Source organism: Aquarana catesbeiana, linkage group LG10 (genome assembly GCF_042186555.1).
Source record: "Aquarana catesbeiana isolate 2022-GZ linkage group LG10, ASM4218655v1, whole genome shotgun sequence".
Taxonomy (NCBI): Eukaryota; Metazoa; Chordata; class Amphibia; order Anura; family Ranidae; genus Aquarana; species Aquarana catesbeiana.
The window spans coordinates 116,971,479-116,994,644 of NC_133333.1; the positions used below are offsets into that span (position 1 = coordinate 116,971,479).

A 23,166-nucleotide genomic window follows, 5' to 3' on the forward strand; every position below is an offset into this window, starting at 1 on the left:
GAATGCACTCATAGTAGGTTGAGACTGTGTATATGAATGCTGCACCTAGTAACCAGGAAGAAGAGAAGAGTCTTCAGTTTATAAAAGAAATGAAGGCTGTAGAAATGTGGTCTACACTCCAGAACGTCTCATTAAAAGTAATATAAATATATATATATATATATATATATATATATATATATATATATATATATATATATATATATATATATATATATATATATATATATATATATATATATATATATATACACATACATATACATACACACATATATACACACATATATACACACACACACACACACACACACATACATATATACACACATACACAGTATTTTCCAAATATATACAGTACAGGCTATTCTTCCTACTCAGAAGTGCAGCATAACAGTGGTTTATTGTTTCCATTAAAAAAAAAAAAAAAAAAAAAAAAAAAAAACACAACATATGCAAAGAAACGGAATCAGCTTAAATAATGTAATTTAAAAAATATATTAAAATATGTGCTCATGTAACATACAATAGGTTCCCATAATGATAAATGAACCTATACCAGACCAGCATGTAAAACATAAAACAATGTAAATAAAATGAAAGTTTGCATATTTCTTCAGAAATAAACTTAATTTTCTTCCTTCAGTACAGATGGATCTCAGCAGCAGTACTCCTTCCAACCACTGATAGTCTTGAAAGTTTCACACTTTAGAGCAACAGTACAGAAACAGGCAAGTCCCAGTTCATAACATTTGCAGTTTTGGACGTTTCTCAGACATGCATACTCTTATTACACCATCATCAGTGATGAACTTGTATCAGCAAGTTGATCAGAATGGCGTTTCTCAAGGTGGTTAAAACACTTCACAGCAGAACCAGTAAAATTCAGTGCATAGTGAATGTCAGACATCATAGAAAAGGCGAACCAACTGATATCGGATTAGAAAGGCACAACAACTTCCTAGGACCTAAAACAGCAAGAAAAAGGTAGAACGTCATTTTCAAAAAAGTATTATATAATGAAGTGAAAAAGCCAATTCTAAAATATCATACAGACTGTAGCAAGCTAGGAGACCACTTTCCCTGTATGTTAAACTTGTGCTTGGTGCTGGAAGACCCTTATTTGACTTAGACAAGAGAGGTTCCAAAGAAGGACATTTAGATACGGCAAAGTCAGAAGCGAGTCGGATTAAGAACAGGGTATACAGAATTCTGAAGTGGCAAAAAATTGATAAGATTTTACAGGCCATACTCTCTAAATACAGTGATAACACTCAGAGCTTTGATTTACATTGCCACTGAGAGCTTCATTCATTTAGTTGCTACTAAAAATCTAAATATGAAATACAGAGCCATACATATAGCATAATTGTTAAACACTGCTCTTTTAAGAACACCAACACCAAAAAAGACTTTCCATATGCGTATTTGGATTTTTACTTAGAGCTCAGTTTAGAAGCTGCACTCCAGCCTTACCTTCCTTCTTGCACAGTTGTAAAGGGCTCCTGTTCTCTATTGAAACTGCTCACACGTAGCTTATCAGTGTGCAATAGAAGCTGCAGTCAGTCCAGGCCGTCTCATTTCCTAGCCAAGTCTCATTTCCTAGCTAAGCTAACCTTGACATCCCAGATGTTTTGGAACTAAATTTCCCATGATGCTCACCTACACTGCAAAGGTTCGCCATCACTGATCTAGGTCTTTCCTCCCCAGGTGAAATGACCCTAGCCAGCCCCTTTCATTCAATGAATTTTAGTTATTTTAATCATGGAGGCTTAGCATACACAAGGGCACTGCCATGGATTCTTATCACATAAGGGCATTACCTAGGGAAAGCATCCAGCTATCTGATATTTGCATAAATGCTTCCAAGAGTTAATCCATTGTTTTCTTTAGGGCTGAAAACTCTTAGGATTACCAAGGAGTAGGGTGCTGTGATTTTGTCAGGAAGCTATGTACGTCACTCTAACAGCCCCTTCCACCAGCCAGGATCTTTCTGCATTGCTTAGAGAATTACTGGTGACACCAGTGTGTCTAATATAAGTTATGTAATGAAAATTAGAAGATTTAAAAAGTCAGCCTTGTCTACTGCGCATTGCAACACCACTGTGATGAAGAGAACTGAATGCAATGTCACAAGAGATATTTCAACATAGTTCTAAAAAAAAGAAAAAGTAAATTGTGCGATGCACCAGTGCTGGCGCATCAGCATTGTTCCTCTCAATGCACAACAGTGGTCTTGAGCTCAGTGCAGCTTGTTGATGTGAAAGGGCTCTTACTTGGACACCCTATAGGAATAGAAAAAATATGCAACATGTTGTTATGGCGCATAATGGCTTTTAAAGTCAGGTTTTTGAAATTTAGAATATCTGCTGCGGAACATGAGGAGCTTTCAAATATAAATACCATATGCAGTCCACTGGTATTACAGAATCAGAATATTTCACACTGAAATGACAGCTCAGTGAAAAATGTGCTTTCCGAGATATACCAAGAACTGCCATCAAGGGAGATGTGTAACTTTTGAGCTGAGGAGCACCGCTATAACAGTTTTGTATGCATTACCTGAATGAAGAGTAAAACTATCGTTAGGCTCTTCTCAGAAGTTGGTCCAATCAGTTTCAGCACAAAGTTTATTAGGGTCATGTTATTTATTTCCATAAATTCCTCATCACTTTTATATCGTTTGACATCAATCACATGAAGAGCTTCAGCAACCTAAATAGTTACATACCAGAACAGAAAAAAAAACAAAGATCTTTTTATAAAAAAAAAACAAAATGGCAAGCTTCATCTCATTTCAAATAATCCCTAATATTTTTACTTAAAGGTGATCTTGCATGACTCCTTTTGCACCCAGTGGGGGACCAGCACCTTGGAGTGAGTGCAGGCCTATACAGAAAGGGTGGGAGGTGAAGCTGTCTGTAAACGTGGGTACTCAGGAAGTCGGCTAGGTTACTGAAAACTTATACATAGTGGAGAATGGATAAGCATAGATGTCAGCAAATCTCCCTTATAGTCTTAGTGTTACAGAGGCTAGGGGTTCATTTTTTTGTTTTGTTATACAGTCAGGTCCATAAATATTGGGACATTGACACAATTCTACTCTTTTTGGCTCTATACACCACCACAATGGATTTGAAATGAAACAAACAAGATGTGCTTTAACTGCAGACTTTTAGCTTTAAATTTGAGGGTATTTACATCCAAATCAGGTGAACGGTGTAGGAATTACAACAGTTTGTATATGTGCCTCCCACTTTTTAAAGGGACCAAAAGTAATGGGACAGATTAACAATCATCCATTAAACTTTCACTTTTTAATACTTGGTTGCAAATCCTTTGCAGTCAATTACAGCCTGAAGTCTGGAATGCATAGACATCACCAGACGCTGGGTTTCATCCCTGGTGATGCTCTGCCAGGCCTCTACTGCAACTGTCTTCAGTTCCTGCTTGTTCTTGGGGCATTTTCCCTTCAGTTTTGTCTTCAGCAAGTGAAATGCATGCTCAATCGGATTCAGGTCAGGTGATTGACTTGGCCATTGCATAACATTCCACTTCTTTCCCTTAAAAAACTCTTTGGTTGCTTTCGCAGTATGCTTCGGGTCGTTGTCCATCTGCACTGTGAAGCACCGTCCAATGAGTTCTGAAGCATTTTGCTGAATATGAGCAGATAATATTGCCCGAAATACTTCAGAATTCATCCTGCTGCTTTTGTCAGCAGTCACATCATCAATAAATACAAGAGAACCAGTTCCATTGGCAGCCATACATGCCCACGTCATGACACTACCACCACCATGCTTCACTGATGAGGTGGTATGCTTTGAATCATGAGCAGTTCCTTTCCTTCTCCATACTCTTCTCTTCCCATCACTCTGGTACAAGTTGATCTTGGTCTCATCTGTCCATAGGATGTTGTTCCAGAACTGTGAAGGCTTTTTTAGATGTTGTTTGGCAAACTCTAATCTGGCCTTCCTGTTTTTGAGGCTCATCAATGGTTTACATCTTGTGGTGAACCCTCTGTATTCACTCTGGTGAAGTCTTCTCTTGATTGTTGACTTTGACACGCATACACCTACCTCCTGGAGAGTGTTCTTGATCTGGCCAACTGTTGTGAAGGGTGTTTTCTTCACCAGGGAAAGAATTATTTGGTCATCCACCACAGTTGTTTTCCATGGTCTTTCGGGTCTTTTGGTGTTGCTGAGCTCACCAGTGCGTTTTTTCTTTTTAAGGATGTTCCAAACAGTTGATTTGGCCACACCTAATGTTTTTGCTATCTCTCTGATGGGTTTGTTTTGTTTTTTCAGCCTAATGATGGCTTGCTTCAATGATAGTGACAGCTCTTTGGATCTCATATTGAGAGTTGACAGCAACAGATTCCAAATGCAAATAGCACACTTGAAATGAACTCTGGACCTTTTATCTGCTCCTTGTAAATGGGATAATGAGAGAATAACACACACCTGGTCATGGAACAGCTGAGCAGCCAATTGTCCCATTACTTTTGGTCCCTTAAAAAGTGGGAGGCACATATACAAACTGTTGTAATTCCTACACCGTTCACCTGATTTGGATGTAAATACCCTCAAATTAAAGCTGCAAGTCTGCAGTTAAAGCACATCTTGTTCGTTTCATTTCAAATCCATTGTGGTGGTGTATAGAGCCATAAAGATTATAATTGTGTCGATGTCTCAATATTTATGGACCTGACTGTATTTCAAGGCTTCCATTTCTTCTTACAATATTCTACTCATATATAATCAAACCTAAATCACAAAAACTATGTAGATATTATTTACGGTTAATAAAAAAATACTGCTAAAAGTATGCAGACAGTGCAGCCATTCTCATTAGAACACTGGAGATTTTTCCAGATGGCCATAATGAAGGCTAACTGGAGAGGTTATTAAAAGCATTTGTCAGAATAATATACAAGCTTCAACTGCTGAATTCTCTCCGAAAAAGCTAGTTCCTTGAGCCATGGTTAACATCAGTACGGCTTTGAAATTGCGCTTCTTCAGTGTGATTTCAAAGCCACAGATCAGTGCAATTTGCACCTCTGATTTCATCACAGACTGAAGCTTCGTTTGACAGAAGTCTAAACAAGTCGCAATCAAATCGGAAAATAGTAGTGCAGGAACCTTTTTCAAAGCTGCTGCAACATGAGCGGCAATTTGAACGGTTCCATTGCTGTCAATGGGGTTTGGCTTGTTATGCGATTTGGAACTGTCAAGTTGCATGACAAATCCCACCAGTGTGAATGAGGGCGGACAATCTATGAATTTAAAAGTCAGAGAAACAAACCTAGAAAAACAAACAATGAAGCCAATAAAGTAATTTATAATCTGCATGCTCATACTAAAATATTAACAAATGGCCTGGATAGGTTATATAATTCATGAATTTTAAGTCACCTTTACAACTAATGCTCCGATTGCTGATAGATCTTTTGATTTGAATTTGGAGTAACTCATAGTAAGCTTTCCTGTACGAGGATCAAACCTGCAAAAAAAAGGAACAGGCCAGTTAGTGCCAATTTGTGATAAGCATTATTAGAACAATGGAATTTTTTCTTTGTGATGTTCTAAAAACAACCACTGTGTCCAGACACATGAAATCATATCAGAATGAATGCAATTACCTTGGAAGCCGATGCCGTGGACATGGGATTATGTGCAGCAACTGTGGCAGTGAATAGAGGAAATTTAGGACTTGTGGAATGAAGAAAAGCAACATAGTTTTACTGAAGTGCCCAACAATGCCAACAACAGCAAAGGTCATACCAGCAAAATAACAAAAAGTATCACCAACAAAAACCCTGGAAGGGTACCTATGACAAAGAACAAAAGAAAATGTATTCAGAAACTGGATAGCAATTGAGAGAACAGATTCTAAAGAAATCATAAAGCGTGCTTGTGCTGTGTCATTTGGCCCCCTGTAACACCTGGCTGATCCTGCCTGGCTATGCCCTCCCCTTTGTAAGCTGACTACGGTGTATCATGGCTGCTGAGCCCTGACACTGGTCTGTTTACGTGCCTCTGTCATCCACAGCCCTCCTGTCTCCCCTGTGCCCTCTCCTCCCTCCCTGCCAGCTTGTGACAGAGTCCACCCCCGCAACTCTTGCTGCACAAATAACTTTCACATCTTCATACCATCCCCTCTGTGTTCTAATCCTGTGTGAGTGATTTATATAAAAAGAAAAAAAAAAAGAAAAAAAAACAAAAAAAACAAAAACAAAAACACACCCTCTATACCTCTTTTCACAGCTCTTTTCAGTGATCACATGATCGGCTAGCTCTCTCTCCCCCCTCCCGAGTGACATCAGCAGGGGTATCTCGGCCCCACACACTGCATCTGTCAGATGGGGAGAGGAGAAAGCCAGCCGATCATGTGATCGCTGAGAAGAGCTGTGAAACGAGGCATAGCAGGCTTTTTTTTTTTAATAAATCACTCACACAGGATTAGAACACAGAGGGGATGGTATGAAAATGTGAAAGTGGCTTAACCACTTTAACTCTCCCAAATTAGCAAGAGATTGTATGTCAACATGTAAAAGAACCCGAGGCTGTTACAACAGAAAACATCTGGCTGCATGTTATGACACAGCAAGTTTTGCAGTAAAGCACCCCAATTACCTTAAAACGCAGAGAGAGCAATGCAAGAGATCTATTTATCAATGTGAAATCAGCCCCATTCTGCTCACTTGCAACTTCCCATTGGTCATTAAGGCTATCCACCACACTCTGTAGCCAATAGGGAAGTAAACAGAGCAAAAAAGGGGTTTATTATATTTCAGTTGGTAAGTAGCCTTTTTCACTGCCACCCTCCCTCACCCCTAAACTTCATATAGTGCCTGGGGTTTAAAGTTACTTCCTAATCAGAAAAGGCTTCCATTGCTAACCTCTACTGTCATGCTTACAATTTACAGCATGTTTGTTCCAGGTCTGTGATTCAAAGTATGGACACCTACGGGCAACTTTCATATCCCCAACACTTTTTGTACAACTTCCCAATTTAAGGTAAGTAGGGCGATTTATAGCAAATCTGTGCAAGCAGACACTGGGAGGTGACTGAGCAATTTTATCATGCAACAAGCAGTTGCCTGTGGTGGTTACTTTCTTTCAAAAATGTACATTTTTAGATATACAATACTGTGCAAAAAGTTTTAGGCAGGTGGGGGGGGGGAAAAATGCCGTAAATTAAGAATGCTTTCAGACAGAGAAGTGTTAAAAGTTTATTTTTATCAACTGACAAAATGGAAAGTAAATGAACAAAAGATAAATCCAAATAAAAATGTGGTATGACCACCCTTTGCCTTCAAAACAGCATCAGTTCTTCTAGGTAAACTTGGAGATCATCTTGGAGAACTAATCACAGATCCTCTGTGGATATTGGCTGACTCAAATCCTTCTGTCTCTTTATGTAATCCCAGACAGACTCGACGATGTTGAGATCAGGGCTCTGTGGAGGCCAAACCATCACTTCCAGAATTTCTTGTTCTTTAGACTGAAGATAGTTCTTACAGTGATACTAAAGACTTGTTTTCTTTTTGTTTCAAAATAACAAACATGTTATACTTACCTGCTCTGTGCACTGGTTTTGCACAGAGAAGCCCAGATCCTCCTTTTTTTGGGTCCCTCTTCGGCGCTCCTGGCCCCTCCCTCCTGTCGAGTGCCCCCACAGAAAGCAGCTTGCTATGGGGGCACCTGAGCCAAGCCGCATCTCTGTGTGTCCATTCAGACATGGAGCCGTGACATGGCCCAGTCCCTCTCTCTCTCCTCATTGGCTCACTGACATTGATTGACAGCAGCAGGAGCCACCGGCACTTCACTGCTATCTCAGTCAATGAGGAAAGAGAGTCCCGAACAGGTGAGTCTCTCATGCAACATCGCAGGATCGAGATGGGGCTCTGGTAAGTATTAGGGGGGCTGCTGCACATAGAATGCATTAAGATTAAAAAAAAAAAATCTTCTGCCTTTACAACCACTTTATGAGATTGGCTGTATGCTTGGGGTCATTGTCCTGCTGTTGATTACATTTGGGACCAATCGCATGCCTCCCTGATGGTATGGCATGATGGATAAGCATCTGCCTGTATTTCTCAGCATTGAGGACACCATAGATCCTGACCAAATCTCCAACTCCATTTGCAGAATTGCAGCCCCAAATTTGCAAGGAACCTCCACCATGCTTCACTGTTGCCCGCAGACACTCATTGTTGTACAGCTCTCCAGCCCTCCTGCTACAGACAAATATTTCAAATTTTGACTCATCAGTCCCGAGCACCTGCTGTCATTTTTGTGCACCTCAGTTCCTATGTTTTCGTTCACATTTGAGACTCTTAGCCTTGATGCCACGTTGAAGATATGGCTTTTTGGCCACAATTCTTGCAGGAAGAACATTTCTGGCCAGAATTCTCTGAACAGTAGATGGGTGTACATGTGTCCCACTGGTGTCCGCCAGTTCTGTGCTGATGGCTCTGCTGGACATCTTCCGATGTCGAAGGGAAGTAGGCATGTGTCCTTCATTTGCATCATTTAAATTTCTTTGGATGACCACTGCATCTATGGTCCTCAATGTTGCCCGATCAATGGTATCCTTAATGCTGAGAAATACAGGCAGATACTTTTTCATCATGCCATATTATCAGGGAGGAGTGCGATTAGCCCCAAATTTATTCTGCAGTAGGACAATGACCTAAAACATACAGCCAATGTTGTTAAGAACTAACTTCAGCGTAAAGAACAAGGAGTCCTGGAAGTGACTCGCACCTTCACACCTGCCTAAAACTTTTGTACAGTACTGTATGGGTGCAAATCACTGGATTCATGTAAATTAAAACAAGACTGTGAAAACCTTGCCTATGAATAAAATGAAAGTAATCAAACCCAAGCCCGTTAGAGCACATGTGATAAACACTATTCTTGATATGCAATGCATTTTCAGAATTTAATCTTACCAGTTATGGTACAGTAATCCCAGGGTGGTGAAGAAAAATGGAATAAGAAAGTAAAGTGAAAAGAGATGATCGTCATGGCAGTCACCTATTGGAGACAAGATCAAAATATCCGTAAGGAATAGGAAACATTTAAGCCTGCAAAAATCACTACAATAAAAAAAAAAAAAAAAAAAAAAAAAATGTATAATATAATATAAAATAGGGGATTAAATGCTGCTTGTGTCTCAAATGTTATGTTTAGAAGTAACGTTATTGATAAGTTTTTAGATAATGGAAAAGGAACATGTTATATACATTTAAACACCAAGCAAAAAAAAAAAAATTCTGCCTTTAAGCAGCAATAAGGAACAAGTCACAAACACCACTGACTCACCACTGAGCTCTGCAATGTTAAACACAATGATAGAGCCAGCTATAATTAAAGATTGGCCAGCTTCAAGACCATTGATTCCTGCCAGAATGTTGATTGCATTGGTACAGAAGACAGCTAGCATACCCATGTAAACATAGTAAAGAATCCCTGTAGGGAAAAACAAAATCAAGATTTAATGTCAAATCAAACCCAAATCATTTTATCAAAATGACATGACATGCTACAGCCCAACACTAAAAATATAAATGTACTCTACAATAATTTGCTCTATCCAGTTCCAAGTTGCCATCAGATAACATGAGGTCAGGCAGGAGAGTATATGCTGGTGTCACGTACCATTCGGCTACCCATCACATTTTGCTACCCGCTGGAGTGCGCATGCGCGACACCGCCATATCTGTTCCAACACTGTTGTAAGACCACTTTGCCACAGGGTCGCTCGCCATGCTTCGCTCGGCATAATTATAACCTAACTCTATGTCCACTTGGATGGTGGGGCTTGAACCTGGACTGCGCAAGCGTAGATCGCCAGTGTTGGAACGCATATGGCGGCGTTGCGCATGCCAGCGGGTAGCCAAATGTGATGCTACACCAGCATATCAACTTCATATACACACACATATCCTTGTGGTTAAGGCACACTCCAGGAGCCATGCTATATCAATCAACACGTTTCGTTCCAGACTAGAACTTCCTCAGGATCCTAGATAAGTATGCATGTAAAGGTGGTCTGTCTGCATACTCTCCTACCCAATCTCTTACATGATGGATCAAGCTTAACTTAGGAGAGAAGAGTGATCTTTATCTATGCAATATGTTAATGAGATGCAAAGCTATAAAAACAGACAGCATGGAACATTTAATTGTGCTTAAGGCTCGGTTCACACTTGTGCGATGCGGAAACCCCACAAATCCACTGTTGGTTGCATTGCAGCCAACTCGCCCGGCAGTTCACACTGCCATATGCAAACTGCTGGGAGTTTCAATACAATGTTAATGACACCCCCATTTCAGCTCGCATATCGCACTACGAACTGACAGTTCTGACATGAATCAGATTGCATGGGTGTTCACACCCATGCGGTTAGATTCTGGTGCGGACCAAAAAAAGTGTCCCTTGCGAGTTTGGTCCGAATGCGATGAGACATCAGCCATACTATCTGTACGGCTGAAATTACATTGCACAGACATCGTATGGGATTTGCACGGCAGTGCGGTGCGAATAACATGCAATCTCATAGAGCGCAAAAGTGTGAACCAGGACTAAATGATTTCATTTTCATTGGAAATTGATTGACACACAGAGGAGTGACAGCACACAATGTACGATTATTATTGGCATATACAGCGGGTGAAAGTATTGAACATGTCACCATTTTTCTAGGTAAATTGATTTCTAAAAAGGTGCTATTGACATGAAATTTTCACCACGTCGGTAAAAACCCATGCAATACATACATACAAAGAAACCAAAAACAAATAATTTCAGAAATGAAGTTGTATAATAAAATGGAATGACACAGGGAAAAGGATTTAACACATGAAGAAAGGGAAGTGCAAAAAGGCATGTAAAGCCAGGACACCAGCTGAAATCTATCAGTAATTAGAAAGCCATCTTGCCCCTTGTCAGTGCAAATTAAAGGGGTTGTATGGGTTCGTTTGTTTTTTTTTTGTTTTTTTTTTTTTTTTTTTTAAAAGAAGTTATACTTCCCTCCACTATGCAGTTCGTTTTGCACAGAGTGGCCCCGAACCTCCTGTTCTGGGGACCCTCGGCGGCTGTCTCGGCTCCTCCCCACAATAGCTAACCTCCCTCTGGAAGCTCTATCCCGAGGGGGTTAGCTTGCGGGCACGCTCCCTGTCATACACGCTGCGTCCATAGACACAGCGTGTATGACTCAGTCCCGCCCCCCAGCGGGCCGCGTCATTGGATGTGACAGCAGTGCGAGCCAATGGCTGCGCTATCAATCTCTCCTATCTATCCAATCAATGGCCAGACTCCGTGGAGAGGACGCCGGAGGATGCGCACAGCAGGTGAACGGGCTCAGGTAAGTAAACGGGGGGGCCGTCATTGCCAGGTGTTTTTTCACCTTAATGCATAGGATGCATTAAGGTGAAAAAACACAAACCTTTACAACCCCTTTAATATCAACTGGTACAGTCTCAACTGGTGGCCTATAAAAAGGTGTCTCATTACCAAGGTGTCACAAAAGAAACTCATTATGGGTAAAAGTAAAGAGTTCTCTCAAGTCCTTTGCAACTTTATTGTTGCAAAATATACTGATAACATTAGTTAAAAAAAGATTTCTAAACTTCTGAATGTTCCAGTGAACACTGTTGGGGCCATAATCCGGAAGTGTAAAGAACATCATTTCACCATAAACCGGCCACAAATAGGTGCTCTCCATTTCTGACAGAGGAGTGAAAATAATTATCAGAAGATTTGTCCAAGAACCACTTGTGGAGAGCTTCAGAAAGACCTGGAATTAGCAGGTACAATTGTTTCAAAGAAAACAATAAGTGTTGTACTTAACCATCATGGCCTGTACTTATTTTACCCCCTGTATAAGTGAAGGAATTGATTAATCTTGTGTGCATTCCTGGGTCTCTGAAGTGAGTTCATTACTGTGTGTAAGACATTTCATCCATCAGAAATCTCTGCCGCTTGTGTAAATCTAATCTCCAAGTTGGAATTGACTGTTTCATGTTGTTACATTGTATCAGCTGGAGCACGGAAACATCATCTTTCACTATGAATGATACAGTAAATATACAGTATCAGCTTTTTACAGGCACATGAAGATTCTGTGTGCAAGAATACAGATTAAGTGCTGTGTTTCTAGAGGACGGGGGGGGGGGGGGACATTCAATGCCCCTCTATTTTAGTCATTTTGTTGTGGATTGAAGATTATTTGATAAGGAATAGGATAAGATTGTTAGAGGATCATTTATACAACATAATTCCGTATACACACACACACACACACACACAAAATTGTTTGCCATTTTCCAGTATAATTGCGTAATAGAATAGGGCAACTGGAGAACTGTTTAGGATCTTAGGTTGTCTTCCATCACAGATTGTGCTGCTGCATATGAAGGATGTCATATGGCGTCCTCCTGGAATAATGGTACTCCACCTGGCCATATTATTATAATAGGCTGGGCGTGAGGTGGTGATTAATAAAGTGTATTCAATAAACGAGCGTGCTTATTAGTCCACTATATTATTCTTATTTGTGGATTTACTACATATGGTATGTTTGGGGTAACAAATCCCACCAACTTTGGCGGCAGCTTTGGGGGAGTGGCAAATGCAGGCTTTTTTTTTTTTTTTTTTTTTTTTTATGTACGATACCAGTAAAACAATGTTTGTGGGGGATTCACATATGGAAGCTTCCACAAAAAATATGCATATTCAGTGGCCTCACATTCACTAGTGCAACATTATTATCTTAATTAGCTTTAAATCTAATGCCCTGTACACACGATCGGACATTCTGACAACAAAATCCATTGGATTTTTTCCGACGGATTTTGGGCCAAACTTGTCTTGCATACACACGGTCGCACAAAGTTGTCTGAAAATCCGATCGTTCTGAACGCGGTGACGTAAAACACGTACGTCGGGACTATAAATGGGGCAGTAGCCGATAGCTTTCGTCTCCTAAATTATTCTGAGCATGCGTGGCACTTTGTGCGTCGGATTTGTGTACACACGATTGGAATTTAACCGATCGGATTTTGTTGTTGGAAAATTTTATATCCTGCTCTCAAACTTTGTGTCGGAAATTCCGACGGAAAAAGTCCGATGGAGCCCACACACGATCGGAATTTCCGACAACACAATCCGATCACACTTTTTCCATCGAAAAAAGCTGAGTTAGACTTACCGGTAACTCCTTTTCTGAGAGTCTTTCAGGACAGCCCATGAGACCTTGGGCTCCTCCTACCAGGACAGGAAACACGTCACCCCCACCAGATAAAAGGGCGGTCCTCCAGGCCCATGTCAGTATTCTCAAGAACCGTAGGACCCTGCAAAACATATGCATAATACACATAACTTCAGACAATACTGGGTGGGAATCCGGCTGTCCTGGAAGACTCTCAGAAAAGGAGTTACCGGTAAGTCTAACTCAGCTTTTCTCCAAGCGTCTTCCAGGACAGCCCATGAGACGATGAGCCAGAACTTACCAGTCTAGGGAGGGACAACTGCCTGAAGGACCTTACGACCAAACGCCTGCTCCTGAGCTGATAGGAGATCCAGGCGATAATGTTTAATGAAGGTCAAGTAACTGGACCAAGTGGCAGCCCTGCAAATTTGTTCCGGTGAGGCACCAGCCCTCTCAGCCCAAGACGTAGACAAGGCTCTAGTTGAGTGTGCAGTAACAAAAAGGTGTAGGGACCTCCCTAATTTTGTAAGCTTCCAAGATGGCTTGCTTTATCCATCTAGACAATGTGGCTTTAGATGCACTATTCCCCTTGTGAACTCCAGAAAAAAGAGGACAAACAAGGCATCAGTTTTCCTAAAGGTCTTCGTGACCTCAAGATAGACCAAGAGAATCCTTCTTACATCTAGAAAACTAAATTTTCTTTCTAATTCGCCCTGTGGCGAACTACAAAAGGTTGGCGATACAATGTTCTGAGACCGGTGGAATGTACTTGCCACCTTGGGCGTAACACAACTCGATCCTCAAAAATCGTGAGGAAGGGCTCCCTTACTGATAGGGCCTGCAACTCACTTACCCTACAAGCTGAGGTAACAGCTATAAGGAACACAGTTTTTAATGTAAGTAACTTAACTGACATACTTTCCAGAGGTTCAAACGGAAATTCTACCAGAGTTTGAAGTACTAGGGACAGATCCCACGTTGGACAACTTCTCATTACTACTGGTCTGGCCCTAGAGATAGATTTGAAAAATCTGGCTATAGTGGGATTTTCCAGGAGAGAAAACTGGGAGGAACACACTAATAGCTGCCGCCTATACCTTTAAGGTACTAAGAGAAAGACCTTTGTCGACACCCTCTTGGAAAAATTCCAAAATAGACGGAATATCATGAGTTAATCTATCATTTTCAGATAACCATGAGTTAAACCTTTTCCAAACTTTGGAATATATGGCTCTAGTAACCGGCTTCCTGCAATTAACGAGAGTCCTGACTACTTTGTCAGAGAACCCTTGGGCGCTCAGTATCTTTTCTTCAGATACCAGGCCGTCAAGTTTAAGGAAACCACCTGAGGGTGTGATACTGGACCCTGCAATAATAGGTCTTCCCTTTTCGGAAGACTCCACGGAGGCTCTGAAACCAGAGACTGTAGCAGGGAAAACCATGGCCTCTTGGGCCAAAACGGGGCAATTAGAATCAGATCTGTCTCTTCCAGCCGAAACTTCCGGAGGACTTTTGGAATCAGTCTGATTGGCTGAAAGGCATAACATAGGCCTGGAGGCCACGGGTTTGCCAGAGCATCGATCCCCAAGGCTTGGTCTGCCGGGTTCATGGAAAAGAATATCTCCGTCTTGCGGTTGTTTCGGTTTGCGAACAAATCCACTATGGGATAACCCCATCTCTTGGTGAGGTCTGCAAAGACTTCGGGATGAAGGGACCAGTTGTCTCGGTCTATCCTGTGACGGCTGAGATAATCTGCCAGGCAATTGTTTGTCCCCTTCAGGTGTACAGCAGAAATAGAGGCTAGATTCCCCTCTGCCCATGAAAGGATCTCCTGGGCAATAGACTGAAGCCTCCGGCTTCTCGTGCCTCCCTGCTTGTGTATATACACGACTGTCGCTATATTGTCTGACAGAATTTGGAGGTTGTGACCCCTGATCTCCATCTGAAAAGACTGGAGGGCTCTCTGGACTGCAAGCAGCTCTCTTTGATTGGATGAGGCCCTTGCCTCCTCTGGGGACCACTCTCCTTGTGCTACTGCATTGCTGAGGTGGGCCCCCCATCCCCAGGAACTCGCATCCGTGGTAATCCTTTGGGAAATGGGAAAGGACCATGGGAGACCTCCTGCTAGGTGCTGACCAGCTCTCCACCACCACAGGCTTCTTTTTATCCTGTCGGGAAGCCAGATCCTTGACTCCAGGGAACTTACGTCCCCGTCCCAGTTTCTTAAAAGAAACCTTTGTAACGGACGCTGACGGAGTCTCGCCCATGGTACTGCGGGAAAACATGAGGTCATAAGACCCACTGCCCTCGACACCTGTCTCAGAGAGACCGACTGGTTGGTCTGCAATGCTGACATAGTCTGGAACACTTTGGTAATCTTCTCCTGAGGAAGAAAAACTCTTTGGTTCACTGAGCAAAAATCGTAACCCAGATAAGTTACTTTCTGGGCCGGAATCAATGGCGATTTTTCTTTGTTTATTAGCCAGCCTAGGGACTGTAAGAAGTCCTGTACAGCCTGGAGATCCTCCAACAGCCTTTGGTATGATTTTGCCACCATCAGGAGGTCGTCTAAGTAAGGGATAACCGTTATTGCCTTTAATCTTAGTGGAGCCAGCGCTTCCCCCAACACCTTCATAAAAATGCGTGGAGCTGAGGAAAGACCGAAGGGGAGGGCCTGAAATTGAAAATGTCGGGTCCCCATACCCGTCTTCACTGCCAATCTCAAAAACTTTTGGAAGGCTGGATGGATAGGGATGTGAAGATAAGCATCCCTTAAGTCCAACGTGGCCATAAAGCAGTTTGGGTATAGTAGGTTTTTGATTGTAAAAACCGTCTCCATACGAAAATGCTTGTATCTGATGGACTTGTTTAAGGTCCGGAGATTCAGGATAAGTCGAAACTTTCCTGCCGGCTTTCTGACCACAAATACATGGGAATAGAATCCCTTGCCCTGCTCCGATCGAGGAACAGGAATCAGTACTTTTTGATCTAATAAGTCTCCGATCTGAAGACCCAGAGCCCTCGCTTTCTCCCGATCTTGTGGAGGAAATGTGACCAACAAACCTTCTGGTGGTTGGTGAACAAACTCCAGCCTGTACCCGTTGGTCACTAGGTCCAGGACGAAGGGGCTCAGAGTGACTGCTGCCCACTGTGGGATGAAGGCCCTCAATCTCCCTCCCACCGGGGAACACAAGTCACTGCGGCTTGGCGGGCTGTTAAGGAGGGTTAAACAGCACTCCCCCCTTTGCCTCTGCCTTTGTGCCCAGTCCAATGCTTTTTCGGTCTGCTGTCCTTTTCTCTAGGACTCTGTTGCCTGCTTTGGCCACGAAAAAATTTTCTGGCTGTCTGAACCCTTTTTCTTTGGAAACGCCTTTTTCTTAGCCGTGCGTTCCAGTGCCTCCTGTAGACCTGGGCCAAATAAATGATTGCCAGTTAAAGGAAGGCCACAAAGGCACAACTTGGAGGCCGAGTCCCCTGACCAGGTCTTAAGCCAAAGGCTTCTCCTGGCCGAGTTCACTAGAGCCGAAGTCCTGGCTGACATTCTTACCGACTCAGCGGAAGAATCTGCCAAAAAACCCACTGCCTGAAATAGGAGAGGAAAAGACTTTAAAATTTGCTCTCTGGAGGTACCTGCTGACAGATGTGACTGAATCTGAGTCAACCAGATTTCTGGCCACACAAATGGAAGCCAGAGCTGGTTTCAGGTTTCCAACTGCTGAGTCCCAGGCTCTGTGGAGAAGGATATCCCCCCTCTTGTCCATCGGATCCTTAAGCGTACCCATATCATCAAACGCCAGGTCTGAGTTTTTTTAAACCTTTGAAAGAGGTGCGTCTAAAATGGGATTCTTATTCCATGGCTGCGCAGTGTCCTCATCAAAAGGAAACCTCCTTTTTAGGTTACTAGAGAAGAATGGTTTTCTCTCAGGATTATCCCATTCCAGTTTAATAGTATCAACCAAAGAACTACGAACTGGAAAAACTCTCGATTTTCTCTTATGCAATCCTTTATACATAAGATCATGTTTGGATAACTGAACCTCTTCCTCTTAATTCAAGGGTAGTATAGATAGCCTTTAATAAGTCATCTACATCCTCAACAGATAACTTAAATCTTGAGCCTCGAGTGGATTCTCTATCTCTGGGCTCTGTATCTGACCCCGATTCTTCCAGAGAAGAACAGGTAGATCTGACCTCAGCCTCAGAGTCCTCACTCTCTGCCTGCTGCAGAGTGTTTACTGACGCCTTCAGTGAAGACGGACTCTCTGCTGGAGTCTGGAGCTTGTCAATAAGCATTCTAAAGGAACTGAAGGTGGACGCAAGCTCATCCCTAACAGAAGTAAGCATCTTCTGGCAAGAGGCAACCGGGTCATCCTTTACTAGGCCTTCTATACAGGTGCGACAAACTGCTTTGCTCCATGAGGAGCTCAATTTGTTTGCGCAAACCGCACATTTCCTTTTAAGTGGCTGCGCTTGGGCCTTGTCCTGTGTCTTGGTCTGCAAGACAAAATAAATGACCCACAATGTAATTAAAGCCACCCAATCACTCCGTAACACCACGTGCAGGAGGGAGGAAATGTGTCCCCTTACACCCAGTACTACAGAGGGGGGAGGGGGAGGGAACACTCACAGGGATAGCAAGGTGGTGACAGAACACCCCAGGCTTACCTGTGAGGTGCTGGTGTTGGGAACTGCATCCGCTGCCTGTGCAGGTACTGCAGGAGGATCCATTCTGCCCCTCTTGGTCATCCACAGCCTGGCTGCTTAACACCAAGAAACACCAGCAGCCAGCTTTCTCTGTTCGCGCCGTTTATGAAGACTGGAACCTCGTCTCCGGCGCCCGATGATGAGGTCATATGCCCCGGAAGTAACCCTCTCCAGGCACTTCCTGTGGGCCAGCTTGGAGCGCAATAGCTCCACCCCCTCGAGCGCTGCGGCTTCCTCCATTCCCTGCTCAGATCAGCCACGCTGTCGGCAGGGAAGGACAACCGAAGCTCAGCTGAGCTATAGTGCAATGCACTGCGCTAGGGGCACGACCTCACACCGGTCCTGGCCCTCTCCAGGCACTGAGGACAGGGAACAGCAGCACAGCCAACCTCCCCAGCGGTGTGCTGCTTCTGGCAGAGGAAGAGGTAAGTGATATGCCCCAGAAAATAGCCATACAAAGCCCCTGCTTATAAGGCCTATGGGAGCAGGTTCCATGAACATGTTACCCCCCGTCCGGAGGAAACACAAATAACTGACATGGGCCTGGAGGACCGCCCTTTTATCTGGTGGGAGTGACGTGTTTCCTGTCCTGGTAGGAGGAGCCCAAGGTCTCATGGGCTGTCCTGGAAGACGCTTGGAGAAATACGACTGTGTGTACAGGGCATAAGAATTGAATGTTAGAACACTGTCAGGATCAGTACACCGTCTTATTTTGGTGCCGAGTCTATGAATGCCATTTCTTGTATTGCCACAACACTACTAAAAACTTTAAAAAGTATAAAGCCAACTCACCGAGATCCACATGAAGCCCCAGAAGAGGTCTGAATGGCTTGGGTACTACAATGGTAGTATTGCCAAATGTGATAAAGTACACCATGAGAAGTGGCAGCGAGGCTGCAGTGGGTAGCAGCAACTTGTGTCGCCAGCGCAAGTTCAAGACATCATCCGCAAAACCCAGAAAGATCATACAGCAAATGGCAAGTAATGAGCCAATAAGAGCAACAAACTAGAAGTAAAACATTGAAATAGAAAAAGTGAGACGCAAAAGTAAAATAAAAATCTTAATACACATTAAAGGCTATTCTATCATCTCTGTATTGTCTGACACTTCAACTGCTGAGTCACAGCTAGAGCTCTGCAATCAGTGGGGAGCAGAATCTTGCCAATTATAGAGCTCTACCTGCAACTCGAGTGGGAGCAGCCAATGTTCTCATACAGAGCAGAGATCCATCTCTACAGCTTAAATACATGTCAGACAATAGTAAGGTTTTCATAAACGCACGTTTTGCTGCACCCTCAGGTTATACAAGTTGTGTTACATCTAACTTTGATTGATTTTAGGTGATTAACAGAGCTCAAGCAGACCCACACATACAGGCCGATTCAATAAAGCATTACAATGCGTAGTCAGCGACTGTAAGTGAACTCTAATTTGCTGTGAGCAGTGATAATTAATTCTGATTGGTTGCTTTGCACCATACATCCCCTTTAAAATACAATTCTGGCTAAAATGAGAATCACAATTTTTTTGCTTAGAAGATAGATCACGATTCTCGTGGCGTAACATCTTTTCACATTAAAACAAAAAAAATTTGGCTAACTTTTTCTGTTTCATTTTTTTTTAATTAATTGAAGTGTATTTTTTCCCAAAAAACTGCATTTGAAAGACCGCTGGGCAAATACAGTGTGACATAAAATATTGCAGCAATTGCCATTTTATTCCCTAGGGTCTCTGCTAAAATATATATAATGTTTGGGGGTTCCAAGTAATTTTCTAGCAAAAAATATTGATCTTAAAGTGGAGGTAAACCCACTCTCATCTTTTTTAAAGTACTGCCATAGTGGTGATTTATAAGGATATACATGCCTCCTGCATGTATCCTTACCTTTCAAATGTCTCCCCTTTAGTTGTTTGGAGCCCCCAAAAGGATTCAGTGGGCGGGTCCGTTGTACGGCGCTCGGTGGGTGGAGTCATGACATTACTAGACTCCCCACCCACCTCTACACTCGCACCTGGCCAAAGTGAAAAGCGCATGCACAGAAGAGCGCGCTCATGGCTCCTGTCACGTCATGTGTCACTGTCCAGTGACAGTTGGGGCTGATCGGTGCGACGGGGACAGCTGTGAGCACAGATCCCCCTGAATGGCTTTTCCGCTGAAAGCCATGGGAGGCAGAAAAGGAGAAGCAGCTGATCAAATGCCATGCAGGGAGATCGGTGGTTACGGCCGTCCCTCCACTGCACCGATCACCCCTGACTGTCCCTTGTGTCCTCCTCCAGCGCCTGACCCGTTCTCCTGCTCAACCACCACCACCACTTCCCCTTCTTCTCTGGCCCCCCTCCTGTCCTCATCCGCCCGCTGTGTCTTCCTCCTCCATGCCCCCCCCACCCCCCCGCAGCCGGCTCCCCTCCTCTCCCACGGGCTTTGTCAGGATGGAGAGCGGAGGAAAGGAAGGAAACGCTATACATGTAATTTACGGGGGGGGGGGGGGGTGGAGTGCTGCTGGAAACAGATATATACAGTATAGGTATATATATATATATATATATATATATATATATATATATATATATATATATATATATATATATATATATTATAGCTGTGTCCAGCAGCAAACCCAACCCCCCCCCCCCCCCATCAGACCAGTGGAGTGTCTGCAGCCAGGGCTGAGGTTATGTGGAACATCCAATCCTGGCAGAGCAGCAGAAGAAAGGAGTGGGAGGGAATTAAAAAATACTGCTTGTCTCTTACTTAGGCTAGTGCATGAGATATATAAATCACCTGTCACTCACAGCAAGGGGGAGGATTTGACAAAGTTTTTCTCAGTTTGTCAAGATTTCTCTCACTGAACAAGAAAAGAGGATTGCTCAGAGATGGATTAACTCTGTGTGGCGAGACTGGGCTCAAATGATAGGAAATTTTATACTCTACAACATGACATAAAAAAAAAAAAAAAAAAAAAAAAAATTCGGGTTCACATCCACTTTAACTTTAGAAAAAAGTGTCAGAAAAAGATTTAGCCTTTAAGTGGTTAAACTTCCTGCATTTACACCTTGAAAACTTGGCAGACTGCCCAGATTATTTATTTATACAGAAGGAAGCTTAGTTACAATGTATCAAGTTAAAGACTTGGCAGAATGCGCGGATGCTTTCTTTTGACAGCTTAGTGAGCACATAGTCTCTCCACTTGTTTATATGAAAGAATCGACAAACTTTGCAGGACAGATCGCCAGGGGGGGGATGAATCGAGATCACGATTTTTTAACGATTAATTGTGCAGCTCTAGTTTGTAGTGAAGTTTAATAGTCGATAAGAACTAATGGAAAGGAGAGGAGTACAAGGTAAAACAAAACCATTACCTCATGGTGTGGGAATTCTCTACACTGTTCTTCAATGAAACAGCTCAAGAAAGGAACAGGAATGAAGAAGAAAAGGATCAGCAGAAACACGGCCCCGCTAATCACACCTTGAGACTCTGGGCTGTAGAAACATAAAACATACACACTAGTTTATTGCAATGAATACAAATCAATGAAAAAATTTAAACTATCATTAAACTATCAATCCCCAAAAAAGCAATGTTGTTAATAAACATTACCGGCCGTATTTGTGATATATCCAGTTATATGAATACATGTGAAAGTTGTAGGCCCGTGTTCAGGTGTTAGGATTAGTTTCATCCTCCATCACCAAACAGTTATACACCATGAGTGTAATTGTATCTGTAATAAGTTCTAACCATGAAGTACAAAGTGCTGACACCTCCATGTATCTCCTATCTGTATACTAAGAGGAGATGTACTGTGTCGGTGTATTAGTGGATCCAGTACAGTGATGGGAGATCCCCAGTCCTGGTATACTCGGTGCTGGCTGTCAGTGTATACAAGGATCTCATAGACTTACACCGGCTCTCTGCTGGATTTGTTCATGTCCACCCCATACAGCTTAGCAGAGATGAAGTGTTCCTTGAAGGCAGGGATGAGGGCGGCAGTGGCCAGTCCGCCCAGTACAGAGCCGGCCACATTGACCAGCAGCGGCACTATTGCCATGGTAAGAAGACAGACTACACACAGTTCTTCCTGCTCCCACTCTGCCCATACACATCATTCTCTTCCTACTTCCGCCCTCTTCTCAGCTTCCAGCACCGTACGTGCACACGTGTTCCTAGCCGAGTTTGCGTACATGACGAAACCACGACCTGCGTGCGCGTCCCCATGAGCGTTCCCGTGCCCCTTATCCACAGAACGCATGCGCTTTGTCCAGCTCTTCCTGCTGCTGACATTGCTAGGATGACATTTAAAGTGCCCCGGCCTGAACCCTCACTATGATCAGGGAGCAGAGTCTAACTGGAGTTATACTTGTTTTTCCCCATTGATGGACTTTGAGCTAGGTTCACATTACTGCTGGTGGGAAGGAGTGCAAAACTGGAGCAGTGCGCTTTAAAATTGACTTCTTTCCCTCCTCGTTTCATCATTGAAATGAATAGGTGCGTTACACCATAGCTCCCAACTGTCCCTGATTTGGAGTAATGTCCCTCTGTCCCTTATTCCTCCTCATTTGTCCCTCATTTTGGTCTGATTTATATAGATGTATATAAAATGCACTTTTTATCTATCAAAAAGTGATTTCCAGAGCTAAACCTTTCATCTGATTTCTAAATTGCTGCATTTGTAAATTCCAAAAGCCAATATAAAGGAATATTAGTGGTAAAAAAAAGCCCTTGTGGGTTTAACCAATCTTGTTTTTTTGTACAATTCTCCTTTAAGGGGCGTGGCAGGGTGTGTGTCCTATGACTGCATACTTTTGCTAATAGGTGTCCCTCATTCCCATCTCAAAAAGTTGGGAGGTGTGCCTGCCTCGTTTCATCAATGAAATGAATAGGTGCCTTACACACAGGTCGCAATGGTCTGAGCCACGCAGCTTGTCCACACTAGCTCCATAGTAATAAGCTCAGGCGTGTTCAGATCTAGTCCAAACCCACCCGAGTGATTCTGCCAGGAATCTGTCTCTGTACTGAGCCAATCATATGCAGTTAAGCATACCTCCCAACTTTTTGAGATGGGAATGAGGGACACCTATCAGCAAAAGTATGCAGGTCTAGGACACACCCCTTGCCACGCCCCCTTAAAGGAGAATTGTACAAAAACACAAGATTGGTTAAACCCGCAAGTGCTTTTTTTTACCACTAATAATCCTTTATATTGGCTTTTGAAATTTACAAATACAGCAATTTAGGAA

At 42.9% G+C, this 23,166-nt stretch overlaps 1 protein-coding gene across 1 annotated transcript; it reads right to left on the reverse strand.

The window, feature by feature from the left end:
- Positions 1-469: 469 nt before the first annotated feature.
- Positions 470-22,109, reverse strand: DPAGT1 (dolichyl-phosphate N-acetylglucosaminephosphotransferase 1). Its single transcript, XM_073602522.1, has 9 exons — positions 21,832-22,109; positions 21,288-21,408; positions 18,719-18,932; positions 9,333-9,479; positions 8,960-9,044; positions 5,642-5,830; positions 5,415-5,502; positions 2,563-2,715; positions 470-968 (listed from the first exon to the last, which is right to left on the reverse strand). Exons 1-9 carry the CDS (start codon positions 21,975-21,977, stop codon positions 903-905), a joined length of 1,209 nt encoding a protein of 402 aa, XP_073458623.1. The 5' UTR covers positions 21,978-22,109; the 3' UTR covers positions 470-902.
- Between the last annotated feature and the right edge of the window lie 1,057 nt (positions 22,110-23,166).

Excerpts from the sequence above, each read along its gene's own strand:
- DPAGT1 (XM_073602522.1), bottom strand. The coding sequence starts at position 21,977 with ATGGCAATAGTGCCGCTGCTGGTCAATGTGGCCGGCTCTGTACTGGGC. Across the intron at positions 2,716-5,414 it reads TCGGAGCATTAGTTGTAAAG|GTTGCTGAAGCTCTTCATGT; the intron begins GTGACTTAAAAT and ends GTAACTATTTAG. Across the intron at positions 969-2,562 it reads TAGTTTTACTCTTCATTCAG|GTCCTAGGAAGTTGTTGTGC; the intron begins GTAATGCATACA and ends TTGCTGTTTTAG.